General features: G+C 42.6%; 1 protein-coding gene across 2 annotated transcripts in view; it reads right to left on the bottom strand.

Moving 5' to 3' along the window:
• The window catches only part of Rock1 (Rho associated coiled-coil containing protein kinase 1), a 94,884-nt gene extending 82,666 nt beyond the window's left edge, over nucleotides 1–12,218 (bottom strand). Inside the window, exon 1 of one of the 2 annotated variants that reach the window (XM_051202007.1) lies at nucleotides 11,641–12,218. In XM_051202007.1, the coding sequence (XP_051057964.1) occupies nucleotides 11,641–11,733 (93 nt within the window). In that variant the 5' untranslated portion in view covers nucleotides 11,734–12,218. The remainder of the gene's footprint in view (nucleotides 1–11,640) is intronic. The other variant, XM_051202006.1, reaches the window with a different exon arrangement.
• Between the last annotated feature and the right edge of the window lie 7,655 nt (nucleotides 12,219–19,873).

Genomic DNA, 19,873 nt, shown 5'->3' with positions numbered 1-19,873 from the left:
CATCACAAAAGTGGAGAAAAATTAGACAACTGTATCTGAAACAATGTTTGACAAGGCTGGTGTAGTTACTTTTCTCCTTCTCCACTCTAGGCAACTAACCAGGCCTGACCCTCCTTAGCTCCTGAGATGAGGAGACTGGTGTGCTCAGGGTGACACAGTAGTAGTCATAGTCACTCTTCATCGCTGTGATTAAATAACTGAAAGAAGTAACTTTCTGAGGGAAAGCTTTATTTTGACTCAGTTCTTCATGACCAGTAGCTTGCTTCTCATGGCCTGCTCATCCTGCTTTTTTATACAACCCAGGATCATCTGTCCAGGTGTGACACCACCCACAACGGGCTATACCGTCCCCATTCATCATTAATCAAGAAAATGCTGTACAGATCTACCTACAGGCAAACCTTATGGGTACATTTCTCAGGACCACAGTAGCAATGGCTCTATCCAGATAAACAGCAGCAATCAGGAAACAGAGAACTGGCAGGAAGCAGAGCTGAGCCTGTTCTATTGGCCTAGGTTTGCCAATTTGGCCCCATGTCCAAATGTTATACAACTTTAAAAACTTTAAAAAACCACACCACCAGATGGGGACCAAGGACATAAACACATGGGGAATGCATTTCACATTTAAATTTTAAAAGTTGGAAATTTAAATAAACTTTTATCTAACAAGGTTAATTGGAAATAGCTAGAATTAGTGAACTTTTTATTATACTCTTATAAAAATTCCAATATTCAGCTGAGTGGTGGTGGCACACACCTTTAATCCCAGCACTCGGGAGGCAGAAACAGCCCTGCAGACTCTGAGGGCTGAAAGGCAGCTAGGAGACATGCCCTGGGCTCCTTTACTGCCAACTGCTGTATCAAAACGATTGTTTCTACTTAGAACATGTGGGCCCATTTCATGGAGCTTCCTACCCCCATTTCTCTCTTCATTCATCTCTTTAGTCCCTAAGACATGGCAGGTAGTCCCAAGAGTACTACTGTCACCTCACTAAAGGGTTACCTTGACTATTACCTACACCTTTGTAACAGTATGCCTGTGCCAAGACTATCACAGGAAGGCTCAAAAAGATATCTTCCTCTGCAAAAAAGCAATTAAAAGTTGAAGAATTCATCCTTTGTATCATGAACTGTATTTCAAAGTAAACAGTCATAGGTAATGACAAGTCCTTCTCTCAACAGAATTAGTTAATAAATGTGAAAGAATACTAGAATTATACACAATCTACTTCTTGCTGTGATGCAAAAGAAAGCAGTCAGGTTGATGAAAAAAAATTTACTAAAAAGTCCAACATACTTAAACCACATCTGCTCAGTCATTTAAAAGACTTAAAAAACCAAACAAAACAAAACCAGTTAACATGTAATGTGGAGCTGTTTGGTTTGCAGATACCCAGATTTTAATAAAATAACTGGATTTAAAAAACAAAACAAAATCAATGTTTTAAATACTCAGAGAAATATAAATATAAATTGGAATGAATGATAACAAGGAGTGTCTCCGTTAGATATAATAGTCATTGTGGCTATTAAAAAAAAAAAAAGTTCTTTGTTTATTTTTAAACAAACCCCAGCATGGGTGGCACATGTCTTTATTCCCAGCACTTGGGAGGCAGAGGCAGGCGTATCTCTCTGAGTTCGAGGCTAGTCTGGTCTACAGAGCGAGTTCTAGGGCAACCAGGAATACACAGAGAAATACTGTCTAGAAAAACCAAAAACCGGGAGGGAGGGAGGGAGGGAGGGAGGGAGGGAGGGGGAACTGGGATCAACATGTAAAATAATGAATTAAAAAAAAAAATGCTTTGACTCCAAAATTTAAGTTGAAGGACAAGTTACTGGGGAAAAGGATTTCTATTTTTGTTTCCACAGAAAATGAAAAGATGTGGATTCCTTCCAGACTAATGTGGTTTGATCACGCCAGACCTCCTGAAACAGAGTACAAGGTGATCCTACATTCAAAACAGTTGGACAAAGCAGCCCTACAGACTGAATCTTCTTCGAATCCCCCATGACAGCGCCCCTTACCAGCAGGAAGTAGTTTGGAAAGAACAACACCCAAATTCCCAAATATTGTGTATAAATGTTTGTTTTCATTTAATTGGACTTTGTTATATAAAATAAAATAAATAAAAAAAAAAAAAAGAAAAGAAAGCCAAAAAACAACCAAACATGAATGCACACCAGAGTGTGCACACACAGGACAGATAGATACTAAAGCATCTTATAGGTGAAATAATACATAGAACTTAACATATTGTAGTAAGAAAAGGGTGAAAGATGCATCATAAACTTCTGAGAAATGTAAATGATGGGTAACAGGGGTACATTCTCTTACTTTGGTATGTTTGAAATTTTTCATTATAAAATTACGAAGTAAACTCAAATATTATATTTGCCCACATTAGAACTAGTTTTGCAGCTTGAGTATGTCTAAGACCCCAACATCTCATGCAAAATTCTAGGAATCATCCACAAATATTCTGATTTTTGTTTGCCTAAGCGTAAGCTCAGAATCCATTTTTATTAAACAAGTTCAAGTGAATCCGATTCAGAAAATACATAGACTCATGTATGAAAAGTATGCACTTTTGGTGGTTTGAATGTAACTGGCTGCTGTAAGCTCATAGGGAGTGGCACTGCTAAGTGTGGCTTTGCTGCAATGGGTGTGGCCTTCCTTGTTGGAGGAAGCGTGTCACTGTGAGGGTGAGCTTTGTGGTCTCCTATATGTTCAAGCCATGCCCAGTCTACTTCCAGTTGCCTTCTGATCAAGATATAGCCAGCACCATGTCTACCTGCAGGACGCCATGCCCCTCCCCCAATGGACTGAACCACTTAACCGTAAGCCACCATCTCAATTAAAATTTTTCTTCTGCTGGGTGGTGGTGGTGGTGGTGGTGGTGATGTATGCCTTTAATCCCCGCAATTGGGAGGCAGAGGCAGGTGGATCCTTATGAGTTCAAGGCCAGCCTGGTCTACAGAGTGAATTCCAGGACAACCAGGGCTGTTACACAGAGAAACCGTCTCAAAACTTTTTTTTTAAATTCCTTTAGAAGAGTTGCTGGGGTCATGATGTCTTTTCACAGCAATAAAACTAAGACAGAAGTTGATACCAGGGACTGAGGCACTGCCAGACCATGTTACTATTTGGAGTAATATGAACTGTGGTACTTTGGGTTAGGAAAGCAATGGAATGTTTTAAGCACTGCTTAATGAGCCATACTAGTAGGAAGACAGTGGTAGTGAGTGTGATTTGATGAACTGGGGGGGAGGGGGCGGACCTCAAGAAGTTTCAGAGAAGAATTTTAGTATGTTGCCTAGAAATCTTTCTTGTGATATTTTGGTGTAGGAACTGGCTACCTTTTGCCCTTGTCTGGGGAATGTCTGCCTGAGACTAAAGTGAAGAGTTTTAGATTAATTCCATTGGCAAAAGAAATCTCAGAAGTAGCCCAGTATAGACTCTGTCGTGTATAATGAAAAGGAGCAAGCTGAGCAAGGAAAAGTATTTGAGGGGGGAAAGGGCACCAGAACGTGATGGTAAGGAGCTAAATTCTCTGTTCAAGGAGATAAATAAATAAGGAAAAGGAATAAAGGGAGTCCCACCCAGCTAAGTTTCCAACCTTTGAAAAGGAATTAAGGAAAAGTTTAGAGCTGGGTGTAGTGGTGCACACTTTTAATCCCAGCTCTAAGAAAGCAGAGGCTGGTGGGTCTCTGAGTTTGAGACCAGCCTGGTCTACAGAGAAAATTCAAGGAAAGCCAAGCTTAGGCAGTAAAGGCAACAATCAAAAACAGAAAGGTGATGAAGATGTAATTGAACAAGGGGGCCATGTTCCAACCCCAGCAAGCAGCAGCACTTGGCAGCTTCAGCCACCTAATTCTGGCTTTAGAGTTAAGAATAGACAACAAAATGGGTTGTGGAATTTGCTCCCCAAGACTAAAGAAAGCTGCTGAGGCCAGGCATGTATGTGTCAAGGGTGCCCCTGAATGGAGGCCTACTGAAGAGCCCATTTCATAGGGCTGTGAAGTTGAAGCCTGAATTGCCTTGGAGACTCTAAGATGTTGAAGATGACAGAGTCATGGGATTAAGGAGAGCTGCGACCATAGAGTGGAACCAGCCCAAGAGGAAGAAGTATGTTGCAGTCAAAGCTGAATGGAATTGGAGCTCTGAAGAGCATTTTGAGATCAGATATGAAGATACAGAGTTTGGAGTTTTCCCAGCTGGGTTGTGGTCTTGCTTTGGTTCAGTGTTTCTTCGCTATGTTTCCTTCCCTACATCCTGGAATGGTAATGTGTGTCCTATGCCATTATATGTTGGAAGCATGTGATCTGCTTTTTTATTTTGCTTTTACAGGGTACTACAGTTAAGATATTGCCATGAATATCAAAAGAGACCTAGAACTTTGGACTTTTATTAAACATTGCTGAGACTGTGACAGACTATGGGGACTTTTGAAGTTGGACTAAATACATTTTGTATTATATTTTTACAGGCTTATGGGAGCCAGGGAGTGGAATGTGGTGGTTTAAATGTGATTGGCTCCCATAAGCTCATGGGGAGTGGCACTACTAGGAGGTGTGGCCTTGTTAGAGTGGGTGTGGCATTATAGGAAGAAATTTGTCACTGTGGGGGAGGGGGGTGGCTTGAGGTTTCCTATGCTCAAGAGACCACCCAATGTCACAGTCCACTTCCTGTTGCCCTCTGATTAAGTCTGCACACTGCCATGCTCCCTGCCATGATGATAATGGACTCAACCTCTGAACTGTAAGCCACCATCACAATTAAATGTTTTCCTTTATAAGAGTTACTGTGGTCACGGTGTCTCTTCACAGCAATAGAAGAAGCCTTAAGACAACACTCAAGACAGCTTCACCACAAGTCTTTAGTATATATCTCAAACCTTGAAGTGAAAGCATGGATCATACATACCTTACCTCCCTGTAAAGCCTTACCCCAACACTATCTTAATATGATAGACATTTAATACTTTTCCTATAATTATGAATTCCATAAAAGCAGGATCCATGATTGTTTTTATGGTGTCCCCGTTGTCTTTTAGAATTCCAAACACCAAGTATGATTGGGTGACAGCAAAAAGAAAATGGTATTAACATGACCTACTGTTTCAGTTTAGTAGATAAAGTATTACTGGAGGTTAGCCAACCTTTTAAATAATGACAAAAGTTAAAGATAACCTCTTGCCTTGCTACAGTATCTGACTTTGAGTACCTAGCCTCCTACTAATCACTTAGCAATTACAAGAAAGTACACTTTGTATTTCATAATCCCAAACATAAAAGAGCTACATTTTACAAAAATAAAATACATATATGTATTTTACTCATCCACTCAAGGGAAGGGCATTTTGTTTTGTTTTTAGTTTTTGTTTGTTTGTTTGTATTGAGACAGGATGTCCTGTAGGCCAGGCCGACCTTAAACCCACCATCAAAAAACACAGGGATTTACATTATGATTCATAACAGCAGCAAAATTGTAATTATGAAGAATCAACAAAAATGATTTTATGGTGGGGGAGTCACTGCAACATAAGGAATTGTATTAAAGGGTTACAGCATTAGAAAGGTTGAAACCAGTCCCCTTGAGTTGTAAAAAAATAATTTATAAAATACTATCCCAAGTGCAAAATAGAACTATTAAAGTCAGTTTAGGAACTACTTCCAAAAACTGCACAACCCAAAGATAGTGCATACAGTTGTATTTCTACCCCAATATCATTTAAATGTGTAAATTTTATTTCTTAAATAATAAACCAATTATACAATGTATCTCTTCACAGCAATAAAACCCTAGACAGTGTTCTGCTGCTGAGAAGGGGCCATTACTGTTATAACGCTTATAAAAGAAAAGCATTAAAAGCATTAAAAGAATTAAAATTGCAGCTTGCTCATAGTCCCAGACGTGTAATCCACAGTCCTCATGGTAAGGAGCAGGCAGCAGGCAGCAGGCAGGCAGAAAAGGTAGCTAAGAGTTCTACATCTGGATCCAAAGACAAGAAGAAGGGATTCTATGGGTTTGAAATAGGCTTTTGAAACGTCAAAACCTACCCCCAGTGACACACTTCCTCCAAGAAGGCCATGCCTCCTAATCCCTATCAAGTAGTACCATTCCCTAATGATCAAGCATTCAATTGTATGAGCCTAAAGAGGACATTCCTATTCAAACCATCTAACGTACATTATAAATCCCGATTAAGGGGCTGGAGATGTAACTCAGCGGTAAAGCATTTGTGCAAGGTCCTGGAATTAATTCCCACAACTACAAAATACAATGTGACTGAGTGAACAGTTTCCCTAGTTGAATCCATTTAATGTGTACATTTTCAGTTATCTTTTGTTTGACCACACACATCTGGATTATAACCTTAAGTGTCAGGTAAATTACTCCGCACTTAAAAAAGACAATGTACCAGTAATACTACAATATGACAATAATGGTTGCCAATTATCAGGTTACTAGCCACTATAAACTGTGATAATTTGTATTATTTAATTCTCATAACAATTTTCTTAAAGTTAAAATGAGTTTGGGGGGATTACAATAACTCACCTAATACCTCTCCAGGACAGTCAGGGATATACAGAGAAGCCCTATCCCAAAAAAACAAACAAAATTCCTCCAGCTCACACGACAAGACCTAGATTTGAATTCACATTTAGATCTACAGAAACATTTACTAAGTGTTTAAATCAAATAGGAGACTAGTTTGCTTATTGTCCTTACAATAAACTAACAATCACAACAGTCTAGTCTAAACTGTGCATGCTTGCAAGGCTGCTGTAAGAATGTCATTGCTTGAGGCTAGGTGTACTTGGGGCTACCTTCATGGTTAGAGCCTGTAGTAGTTTGATAAGAATGGCCCCCATAGCCTCATATATTTGAATGCTTAGTCATCAGGGAGTGGCGTTATTTGAAAAGGGTTAGGAAGCGTGGCCTTGTTGGTCACTGAGGGTGAGCTTTGACTTTCCAAAGACCATGCCAGGCTCTGTGTGTGTGTGTGTGTGTGTGTGTGTGTGTGTGTGTGTGTGTGTGTGTGTGTGTGTTTCTCTCTGCTTGCAGATAAGGATGTAACTCTTGACTTTTCAAAGACCATGCCAGGCTCTGTGTGTGTGTGTGTGTGTGTGTGTGTGTGTGTGTGTGTGTGTGTTTCTCTCTGCTTGCAGATAAGGATGTAACTCTTAGCTACATCTCCAGCACCATACCTGCCTGTTCCATGCCCCCCACCATGATGATAATGAACTAAGCATCTGAAACTGTATGCACAGCCCCAATTCAATGCTTTCTTTTATAAAAATTGCCTCAGTTGTGGTATCTCTTCACAGCAATAGAACAATAACTAAGATAAAGCCCCATCTCTTTAAAACAAAACAAATGGCTAAGGAAAAAGGTTTACTCCAAACCAATCATATGTCCTACTGGTAATAATAAAACCCATAAACTTGAAATCATGAGTACTAAGAGGCACACAGCTATCTATGGACAACAGTAGGCACATAGCTTTGAACATCAGTGGGCACACAGCTATGAGCCAGTATGAGGTGCAAAGAATTATTTCAAGTCTTTTTATTCCAACAGTAACGAATTCTCAAATGTGATTAATCCAACTGGTAAGGGGATAGAGATTATGAAACAATCTAGATCCTCAGTTTCTACTCAGTCTTTTGTAATAACTCAAATGCATGGATTAGTATTGTCAAAAACTTCACAACAAAATGCCCAGTTTAAAATGTTGCAGAGATATTAGTGATACTAACAACACAAATAATTTATTTTTAGAATATAAAAAAATCTAGATGATAATACAATGTCCAAAAAATGATACCCAAAAAGACAGTTAAATATTTAAGATTTGGAATAAAGGACAAACTAGATGGCTCAGTCAATCAAGATGCTTAAGGAACAAGCCAGGCAACCTGAGTTACTTCCCCAGCATCCAACTAAAGGTGGACTAAAAGAGCTAACTTCACAACACTGTCTTCTGATATCCACATGACAAGTACAGACACACACATGTAAATAAAAAGATTTACAGATAATGGAAAGAGTGACAAGTAACTGATGCTTCAAGTTTGGAATGAATTATTCATCATATTCAAAGCAACAAATACGGCAAAGAGAAAAGTCTGCAGAAAAGATGGGGAAGCACTGGTAAAAATACAGGAAAGGCAATTTTACAGAAGAATGGAACCAGCATCCAAATCTTCATTCTACATTTGCTTTTCACATTCAGGGAACAAAAATTAACTATTGAGAAAAAATAGTAACAAGTATGTACTAAGGGCACAACAGTATTATGTTGTAAATAATACAACATTCCCCTTCCCCTTTATCCATTCATCTTGCACTTCACCAGTTAGAAGGAAATTGAACAGAAAGTCATGCTCTTGAAGAAATCGTTGGGCAGTCATTTAGCGCATTTCTTCCAGGTATTACTGTATAACTGACAATATTTTTACTGTTCCAAATAAGTGTTTTCTGAGTAAAGTTAGGTTTAAAGACATTTGCTAGCAAACTGTTGTGACACTAAAAGGTGTGAGAGCTTTCATTACTGAAGAGTGGATCCAGAAGCAATCTTACAATCTATTTAATAAGATTATAAAAGACTAGAATGACAAGTATAATATGTGGCAGATGGTAAGAACAGAGTAGCAGCTAAATCAGTCAGCAAGGGTTAAAGTGATCCAGACAGGCTGGGGAGCAGCTAAAAGCTCTTGCTGCTCTCGAAGAAGAGACCAGTTCAGTTCACAGTACTCAAAGGGGTGACTCACAGCCACCGTAACTCCAACTCCAAGGGACTTGACACTCTTCTTCTGGCCTCTGGCAGTATCTATACACACACATACATATAAAGCTAGGTGAAAGGGTTGCTATTCTTCTAATCTAAAACAGGTTCAAACTCCATGCAAGGCAAGAACAGATTCACTGTAAAATGTAGGGATGAAGTTGCTGCAAACAGTGAAGTGAATGAGTGAATGAATGAATGTCCAATGATAAGCATAAAATATTGTACAAAGAAAACTCATGCTAGGCACTATAAAACTGGGAAGAGGATTTCTGTTTCCAAAGGAAATTCCAATCTTTAAAGTTCAGAGTGATCTGATAATAAAATTTCAATGGTAACCTTCGATAATGGAATTTAAAAAAAAAAAATCAAGACTGTAAGATTACAACAGAAAGTAATCAAATCTGTCCATTCACTATTACGCCTCCAAACGTTCCTTTAAAGTCTTGTGCTCTGAATACCTGGCTACCTTAACACAGAGGGCCTAGGATGCTTGCTTCTTAGACTCTTCCTCTTTATTCAACCTTTGTCTTTCATCCTTAGATCTCTCTCTAGGTTATTCCTTTTCATTACATCAGTTTCAACTTTACTCTATGTAAATGATTTCCTTTTATCCTTTACTGTAAATTTAATTCCACATCTCCAATAGTCTACAGCCCATTTCTTCACATTCATCCCACTATTCTGTCAAATACATGTAAAATAAATACATCTGTAAGTCTAGTTTTCTCAAGCAATTTCAAAAGCTGATTACTTTCACCATTTTCACTGTAACCCAGGCTCAACATTTTGAGCCATTTGACTAATGCCTCCCTGATTCTCTCTTTTCCTCCCAAACTCTGTCAATCAAGTTCCATCAATTCTTCTGTCCTCATTTTCATATCCTGGCTCCGGATTCCAACTGTCAGGAAACTATTACAGTAATCTTAAAATTCTCCAACCTCATTTTATCTCAGGTATATTTTCCCATACAAATCTACCTTGCATGTAACTACTGGATTAATCTTCATTCATTCTGTAGCAATCCTATATGCACTCAAGTCCTCCAAATCGAACCCCATCTATCCTTTCAAGTTTACCTTCTCTAAGCACATCACAGTCATGGATGCACCCACCCTCTACATTATCCTCAACTCAGTCTACTCATCACAAAGCACACTTTGGCACTCTCAACTTACAGCAATTTCTTCCCTCCAGTTTTCATGATATAGACAGATGACAGAAAGATACTAAATAGTCATTTGGAATTAATCAGTTGTTTTCTGAATCTGTAAACTGTTTTACTTTCTCTCTCTCTCTCTCTCTCTCTCTCTCTCTCTCTCTCTCTCTCTCTCTGTGTGTGTGTGTGTGTGTGTGTGTGTGTGTGTGTGTGTGTGTGTGTGTGTGTGTTTTCCATCTGGTTCCTACCAAATGATGCTATAAGAAAAGAGAAAACAAGCAATAAAAACACAGACAAGCTCCTAAACCCTCCTTATAATCTACTTCATAATTGGGAGGGGGAGCAAAATAGGATAAACAGCTCAATGGACTGTTTTCCGAGCATGTTCTGGTTCAAAAGGCAGGACCACTAGCAATAACACTGAAATTCAGGACACAACTTTAGTAAATATTGAAAGATATCAAATGTGGAATACATTAAATATGTATTCTAATTCATTTCACTCCTATCATTCAATAAAAATACTTCAAATTTCTTATGCATCAACCTTGTTTCTCAGTATGAAAGAACATCTATAATGTGGATGAGACACTTCACACACATTACCCACACACTCTCGTTTTAGTCAAGCATGCTTGGGGCAATTCTGAAAGCTTTGGTGAGAAACCTTACACTCTTAAACTGTACAAAGATGATTAGAATAGCTGAGATACACACTACTTCTAAACTACAAAATTTCCTGATTCAATGTGAGATTTTTAAAATGTTGTCTCTCTGAATGGCATTATTCTATTATTCTTAAATATCCAAACTATGAGTGTACAAAGATAATTCTCTGAAGCCCCCATGTCCATGTAGATAATGAAATATGATTTTAGAGATCAAGTGGTTTTGTTTGCACTGAAAAGAGTATTAATATGTAGTTTTTAGTAATAAACAGAAAAATGTATTTGGCAACTGAATTAGCATTACTCAAATGTCAATCAGTTACAAATAATTGTATTTGCTATCAATGACTGGACAATTTTTATGGTAGGATTTTGGTTTTTCATGATCTACAAACTTTAGAATAATTTTAAAATTGATAGTATGTCCACTCCCATCAAAAAGAGTTACTAATATTTGTGAACTATATTAATAATGATGTTTTAAAAGTCATCAAACTTGTGCTGGCCTAAGATTAGTTACCATGGGTGTTGGCATTTAACGTTCAGCTAAGTTACTTTAGCCTGAAGACACCTAAAATTTTATCTTAAAAATCACTTCCTCAGTATCAATTATAAAGTCCAAACCCCTAGGAACTAATTCTGCAAATACAAAGTAGATTTTTCAATACTACTGTCAAACTAATCCGGAAGGTCAATACTAAGATCGTCATTCAACAAACTATACACTATATATGTTACCGTACTGAAACGACCTGCAATAGCAGTTTCTAAGTATGTTCGCTGGACTGACAGCAGACTCAAAACCTAAGTTCAAGAGTGGCTGTTGGGGAACCAGTGAGTGAAACTGCTTTAAAGGGGCTTGAACTATGAGGTTTACTGGTGCTCCAAAATTCTTGCAAAAGAGAAATCTGGCATCTTCCCAGGATGACTGTGCACACCTGAGACTCGATTGTAGCTGACCGGACTGCAAACAAGGGGAACCCAAGGCAACCCAAAGAAACACAGCAGCACTCACCAGCAAACAATCTGAATTCACTTCCGACTTGGGATCCCGCAGCAGGTTGTCGATTTTTTCAAACCGAGTCTCAAAACTGTCCCCAGTCGACATGATGCTGCTCCTTGTGACAATACCTTCGTGCCCGCAGCGGAAAGCAACTTCAACCCACTTCCTCCGCGGTGGGTTCGCAGCCGCGGGGCAGAGGAGCCGGAACCTCGGGGTCACCAGGTGCGCCCGGTTCCCCCTCCTCCCCGTCACTGAGGGGACTTCTGCTCTCCAGACCCCAGGCTGGGGGTGACAGCGACCCGCAGCCGCTCGGACGCCCAAAGTTGCATCCCACCCGGCAGCCCCTCGCGACACCCGACAGCGCCGTCGCCAGCAGCCCCGGTCGCTCCGGCGAGGCGCCTCAGCCTAGCGGGCCCCGGCAGCCTTCGCCATGGCGGGGCCCAGTCCAGAGAAGGGCAGCGGCGGGAAGAGGGCGCGCGGCAGGGTGGAGACTCCCTCGGGGCAGCCAGGGAGGGCGAAGAGGGAAGGCGAAGGCGAAGGGCGGGTGAGGAGCTGCGCCAGCTGCAGCCGCCGCCGCCGCCGCCGCCGCCTGGGCCCCGGGCCGGCCCCGCTCCGCTCCGCTCGGAGGCGCTGGGGGCCGTCTAGCTAACCCCGCATCCCCGGCTCCTCTCGGCCCGGCCGACCTGATCAGCCTCGGCCAAGAACCGGACCCCGCGGGGCAGGCTCACGCTCCCATTTCCTCCGGTCGCTGCCGGGCTTGCTGCCGCGGTGTCCGGCCGGGCCGGGCAGGGCAGGGCGAGGTCGGGGGCCCGGCCGGCGGCTCCGGGCAAGGCGGGCTGGAGAAGCGGGCCGGTGAGGGAAGACGACCGAGGGGTCCGGGCGGCCGCAGAGGAGGGAGCTCCTGGGAGGGGCTGCGGCCGGGCTGGGAAAAGGGCGAGTCGCGGAGGCGAATGCCTGGGGGGTGGGGCGAGGAGGGCCGAGAGGGACTAATATGTCCGCCTTCCTGTTCAAACAAACGGAGACCGCCGGGGCGCAGTGCGCAGGCGCGGCGCGGGCGTTCGGACGGGAACCGTCCCGGCCCCTCGCGCGCGCGCGCGCGCACGCCGGCGCCTGCCAGGGCGGGGCTGGCCGGGGTCGAGACGGGCGGGGCGGGGCGGGGCGGGGCGGGGCCGCCGCGGAGGTCCCGGCGGAGGTGGACCTTTCCCTGCTTCTTCTGGTCGCCCTGCTGGCTGAGGCCCCGGCTTCGCTTCCTCTGGGCCTTGCTAAGCCTCAGGTCGGGAGAATAATGACAAGAGAAAAACGGCGCTTCTTATCACTGACATAGATGCTTTTGGCCGGGCAGGAGGATGCTTTCCGTCCGGAGGTACCACAGCGTTATTTCAGCACCAGTGGAATTTGGATTTTCCAGACCACTCTGGTCAGCTCTCCTTGAGCCCCACCACGCTGAATCTATTTACGATGCAATGGGAAAAATCACCACGCACTCAGCGTTTCCAAGCCGTGTGTGTCAAGGGAGCCTTAAATGTTGACTCCGGAAGATAGAGTGGATAAAAGTTAAACGCAGTTTAATTAAAGAGGAAAAATTCATAGAAAAATCAACGTTTCTAAGCTATTCCCATTCTCTTTCTCACACCAACTTTTATGTCTTGCTTGCTACTGTTTCAACTTCAGGGCACTTAGTAAAACTTAGAATTGTGGTTTTATCCCAACTAATGTAGGATGTAAAAATAATAGGCATCTTCTAGTTCAGTTTCTTTGACGGTGAGGTGGCAGGCAGAAAGGCTTCTGATTGTTTTTCACTGTCTTCGGCAAAAGGCCAACCTGCATTTGTTTCTAATCGATCCTTGAGTTTGATTATAGATCAATGAAAGACTGCTGAAAGTTGAACATGTGGCTGTGTTTTGCTCCCATACTGGGAAATGCTACAGATGAACCAAATGTCCCTGTATGAAAAGCAATGCAAGGCATCTAAACAGTTCATCGTCATGGGAGCCAGAGGTTAGGAAAACACTACATTGTTTGAATGTGTATTTCTTTTTTTCCTTTTATTAGATACAAGAAATGTTTAGCTATAAAGTCCACTGTGTAAATCAAGATAGGAAGTAAGCCCTCACAGAAAATCATTACCAAGATGAAAACTAGGGGCAAACTTCAGGTATTTTATTCAATACTTTTGCAGTGACTTTTCTTGGCCCTAGTATTTTAAGTCAGTCATGTGAATTAGATTTATTTTTAAGCATCGGGCTTAAAATAATCTGGCAGTTTCCCTGAAATAAATTTCCTAAACCCTGCTTGTCCTTTATTACCATTTTTAGGTATTCTTAGGATTTTTCCCCCCTCAGAGAACTGAACGTTGTTGTTTTCCATTTGGAAACACATGAAAAAGTACAGGTAGTTACGATAAGACACGAATAAAGGTAAATTGTTGACAATGCCCCTACTGGAAGTATATATAAAGCATATGTGTATTTACCTATAAGGCTATTCTGATGCTTGTTGTAAGCATTGCAGCTCAGATTGAAAGAAATACTAAATGTTACTGATCAGATGGAAAAGTATTCTGGCAACCAGGAGTCAAGGGATAACATAGGTGACCAGAAGTGTAGGAGCTCACAGCCATGCCCCAGGGAAAGGCTTCCCCAGTGCAATAGCTCTGCTCTGGCAGGGGAGGGTTTCCCTGGTGAAGTTGTTACAGTTCTACTCCAGTTCCCAGTTCCCTGGAGTGTAACAACGCTGCTCCTGCTCTGCTAGGGGAAGGTTTACCTAGCAAAAGTGTTACAGCCTTGCTCTGCTCAGCTCCAGGATCTATCTCTGCTCCAGCAAAGGACTGTCTTACCCAAACCTCATTCAAGTGATGTATTGGGAAGGAAGAAACCAGGAGAGTGGCTGCCTCTGCCCGTTTAAAGAAGACAGCAGCAAATGGAAGAGGCATGGGGCTTATTTAGAGCTTCTTAGGGGCAAAGTTTTCCTAGAGAGAAGATTTCCAGGGTGGGAATTGGTCAGATTTCAATCCCTTGAGCTCAGATTGGCTAGATCTTGTTCTCAGGGATTGGTTGGTTTTTGCAGCTCAGGGATTGGTTGGTTTTCTATTTAGTTGGTCAGGACAGATTTGGCTGTGGTTTCAGGGCCCCAGTTTGTTTCTTTTGCTGGCCTTTTTAGCCTTTTGGCTCTAATTTCAGGGCCAGGGTATATGTCTTTCACTGGCTCTGAATTTAGGGCCAAAGTGTGTTTCTTTGGTTCTGGTTTCAGGTTCAGAGTGTATTTCTTTGGCTCTGGTTGCAGGGCCAAAGTGTGTTTCTTTGGCTGGCCCTTTTCCCGTACAGTTATGGAATATAATAACTTTTCTTTAAGAAGCAAAAGTAATAGCAGACAATGTTCTATTATTGACACTTAATATATTAAGATGATGCTGGGTGCTAGTGGCACATGCCAGCATCCATTCTACGAAGAGGCAGGCAGATCTCTGTGAGTTCCAGGACGCAGAGAAACTCTGTCTTGAAAAACACACACACAAAAAAAAAAAAAAAGTGAGAAAAAATAAAGATGTAATGATCACATTTGCCATACACAAACAACTAAAACCGAAGAGATAAAAGGCTAACATGACCCAGGTACAAGGAGAACAGGCAAATCCATGGAGTATTATATACTTTGTAAGTTCGTAAATGTTGTCCAACAAAGAAAAATCTTTTAAAAGATGTATTAAGTTTTTGTAAACAAAACAGAACTAGTTAAAAAAAAAAGTGTCCTTTAATCTTTACTGTGCTTTAAAAAATTAAACATAGCTTTTTTTTAAGGATGAAGAATAATAATAGATGGTCTGTAGGTTTGCTTGTTTGTTTGAATTTGGCTTGTATTGGTTTGTTGTTATTGTTGTTGCTCAGTACTGAGGCTGGGGCCTCACATATGATAAGCATGTATCTTGCCACTAAGCTATAACTCCAGCTCCTGGAATTTTTTTCTTTAATGTTCTCAGTTATAGATTAAAGATTACAGAGTTGGTAACTCTATAAAAACATAAAGACTAAGTTGACCATTTTTTAAAACTTTTCTGGACTTATGGATTCCGACATCTGAAAACATTTAATTTAGATGAGACTCGTGCTAGAACCTACAGTGAAGAAACTACAGTGCTGGAAGAATTAGAATGAGGCATCGTTGGGAGAGATCAAGGGGAAATTAGATTGGAGTATAGACTTCAATAGAGTGAAACAAACAGAACACTTCTCTTATTTGGTTATTTTGTGGAAAATACACTGGGTTGAATGTTTGTACAACGTCTTTCATGAGCATTGGGGGTGGGGGAATGTTGTGAGAGGTAGCCTCCAAAGATGACTTCCAGTGAACTATGTCTCCTGATCCACTCTGGAGTTCCCACCCACACTAAAGCTAGGCTAAGACTTTTGCCAGCAGAATGCAACACAGGCACTATGCCAGGCCTAAGTTTTGAGAGTGTTTGGCAACTAACAGGTTTGTGCTCTGAGGAGTTGTACTAACTGAAATCACCATGGCACAAGGACCCCGAGCTCATTTAGCACCAGAAGCGATTACATGGGAGTCTGTCAGACTTTGAGAACAGATACCTCAGACCTGGCCTGCTCAAGAACCCAGGGTCTTCTATATAGCTCCAACTGTGTTTGAACTTGCAACCTTCCTTCACTCACCTCTCAAATACTTAGATACCTGCCATCTCCAGCTTTTAGTGAGACAGGGAATAAGAGACTGGCTGATCCCTCAAGTACTGCTTGTACAACAGAATCATAAAATAATAAAATGATTTTTGCTTTTATCTGCTGTTTTGGGGTAGTTTCTCAGAAATAGAAAACAAAACAATGTCCAGGAAAAAAAGTTGTTTTTTTGAAATATTTATTATTTATGTGCTATTCTGCCTGCATATAACAGGCCAGATGAGGGCACCAGATCATAGATGGTTATAAGCCACCATATGGTTGCTGGGAACTGAGCCCAGGTCCTTTGTAAGAGCAGCAAGTGCTCTTAACCAAGTCATCTCTCTAGCCCCTTACCTATATTTTTTGCATTTCCTCAATTTTAATCATTTTATGCTATTTCTAGAACATATAAAAAATTCCAGGTACTTTCTGCAAATTGAACATCAATTATAAATCATTTTCATAAATTACATGTTATTCCAAGAATGTACACCACAAATTTGTTAAGAATGCATTGTAACAGCCTGCCTGATATCCTGTGGCTCAGGTAGATGAAAGTTATCCATGTGGCAGCCTGGGTTCTCATGGTCCTGGCTAGATGCAGGCCGGCTAAAAGCATCCACAGGCCTGCCCAATTGGGTGCCATCATGGTGAAAAAGTTTGTGGCGGACACATGGGAGAGAGAGAAATCAGAATAGTTGTGTGCTGTGTAAGAAGCAGTTCTGAAGAAGCAAGGGTGGCAAGGAACAGGCTGATGTTGGGGCCTGCTCACCACCCAGGACCAAGGTGACGATGTCTGGGTGTGGGCTGCTGACTAGGGCCATACCTGGGTCAGTGGCCCTATGGCAGCCAGGGTCTGTGTTAATGTCCACGACCCATGTTGCTAAGGCCACAGGGATGCCTGGGTCTGGGCCACTACCTGTAGCCATTTTGGTAGCCAATGTCGATGCCACCACTAGAGCCATGTTGATCTGAGTGGCCTGTCCTGTACAGGGGACATGATGACATTTGGGTCCAAGCTGCTGCCAGGGGCCATGTCTGAGTCTGTGTCCCTGTAGCAGCCAGGTTCTGTGTTGACTTCCATGGCTTTAGTAACCACTGAAGGCTGTGTGGATGACTGGGATCTGGTCAGACACCTGAGTCCATGTTGGTGTCCAAGGGCTACACTGCATTCAGGGCCATGCTAATCTGGGTGGCCTGTGCTGTCACCTGGGGTGCCGTGGTGACGTCTGAGCCTGGGCTACAGGTCGGGTCATGTCTGGGTCTGTGGTCCTACAGTAACCAGTGTCTGGGTTGAAACCCATGGCTCCTGATACCATTAAAGGCCATGCCAATACCAGGGGGCTGGGCTGCCACCTGGGGCCATGTAGGTGTCTGAGGGCTGTGCTGTTCTGGAGCCATGCCGATCTGAGTGGTCTACACTCCCACCTGGGGCCGTGGTGACATCTGAGCCCAGGCTACTGATGAAGGAGATGTCTCAGTCCTATCACAGCTGGGGTCTGCATTGATGCCCATGGGCTGTGGCGCCACCAAAGACTAGGCCAGGGTCGAGGCCACAACCTGTGGAGTGCTGGTGTCTGAGGGCCATGCCGCCACTGGGGCCATGCTGACCGGGATGGTCTGTGCTGCTACGCAGGGCCAATGTGTCATCTGAGCCTGGGCTTCTTCCAAGGCCATGTCTGTCTGTGGTCCAGCAGCAGCCAGGGTTTGAGTAGATGTCCATGGCTCCTGTTACCACTGAGGGATTTGTGGCTGCCTGGGGTCTGGACAGCTGTCTGAGACCATGTTGGTGTCTGAGGATCTTGTTGCCGCTAGGGTCATACTGATCTGGGTGGCCTGTGCTGCTACCCGAGTCATAGTAATGGCCCAAAGGCCCTGTCTGGGTTCATGTTCCTTCAGCTAGGGTCTGTGATGATGTCCACAGTCCACAGGGGATCATAGGGGCCATGTGTATAGAAATTGAAGGGCCCATGCTGAGCTAGCTCGCCCCTCTCTTGCCTCTCTCTCACCCATGGCCCCACACCTCACCATGGGTGTAGAAGAGCTGGCCCCAATGGCATGGACATAGGAGAGAGAGCTGGCTCTGCCCCTCACCAACCAGCTCAGCTACCACCCACACCCATATCCAGGGCTGGCTCATCCTGACATCTGCCCATCTGTGACCTGCTGGAGCACGGGAAGGGACTGGTCCTGAGGAACAATAACCACAGGGGTCTCCACGACTTGGGACAACAGCAAGATGTCTGAGAGGAGTTTCCGTGAGGGTCCAGCTATGATGTTGTGCCAGAGGCCTTGAGCCAGACCAATGACTCATGGCAATGACCATTTTTGTGGGTGGGGCTGATTGGACAAAAGGGTATACTTTGTTACACATCACAGCACCCAAAGCCAGTAGGTGTAATGTAGAGGTTGGAAGGACAGGGAAGGTGGAGGGGTGAGTTTTTTGTTGTTTGTTTGTGTTGTTTTGTTTTTAATTGATGGGGGCGATGATGCAGGGTGAGGGGAGGGTATGGGAGGGACTGGGAGGTGAGTGGGATTGGGATGCATGAGGTGAAATTCCCAAGGAATCAAAAATTATGAGGGTGTGTGTGTGTGTGTGTGTGTGATAGCTAAGTTCCTATAAACACCTTAGCCAGTATTTCCAGGAAAGTACGATACTTATTGTGGTTATTATAGTTTTCCAAAGGGCATCATATTTTTAAAAATGTACAACAACTTCACCAGATTCTGAATTTTAGTAAACAGAAAGTTATGAGAATTTGGATTCCATTTTGCTTCAAGAGGTTGGTTTTATATAGTTAGTATTTTCCCCAAAATAGTTTATTTTTTACATGTTTTTCTAGGTCTAAGAAGTGAATCAGGAAGAGTATGTTCCTTTTCTTAAGAGTATTTCTTTAGAGAACAGCCAAGAGAGTTTTTTTTTTTCTTTATTTGTTTTGTTTTCTTTCCACAGAACATTCGGCTTGGGAGTAAATGTAGTTTGACATTTTTTTTAGATCTACTACAGCCTTGGTCCTGCCGGGGCAGAGTTGGGGATGCGGGAATCTTTCAAGATTACAGCAAGAAAAGTGTATGGCAAGCTTGAGTACACAGTACCCTGATGCTTCCCCTGACTCGCCCTGGAGTGTTTTCCCCTAACATCTGTTTTGTATTTCTTAGAAACTGCTATTCCATTCAACTGCAAACATACTTGCATTGACCCTAGAAATAGAAGGAGAAAGAGAAGGAAAAGGATTCCTGTAAACTAGTTACTCCTCTGCTTTATGTCATTGCTGTCTTGGAGACTCACTGTGACCATACCCCCAAACCCGAGCATGCAAATGACTAATATCCCATTGTATATCAAGAATACGGGATTTTATACTTGTGAACCTTCTGAGATGGTCTGTTTGTGACCACAGTAAGAGAAGGAAACTCGGTTCAGGGAAGTGATAGTCACACACATAGTTGCTTACATGACCTCTTATTTTTTTCCAAGTCTCCAATCTAGATTTCTCCCTCCTGCCTAAAAACACCACTCCACTGAATTCCAAGGCTTCACTTTCTGATCCATTACTTTTCAGGTTTTTATGTCT

Source organism: Phodopus roborovskii, unplaced genomic scaffold (genome assembly GCF_943737965.1).
Source record: "Phodopus roborovskii unplaced genomic scaffold, PHOROB, whole genome shotgun sequence".
Lineage (NCBI taxonomy): Eukaryota > Metazoa > Chordata > Mammalia > Rodentia > Cricetidae > Phodopus > Phodopus roborovskii.
Note: the sequence above shows the minus strand (reverse complement) of the source record. Positions and strands in the feature narration are given on the sequence as shown.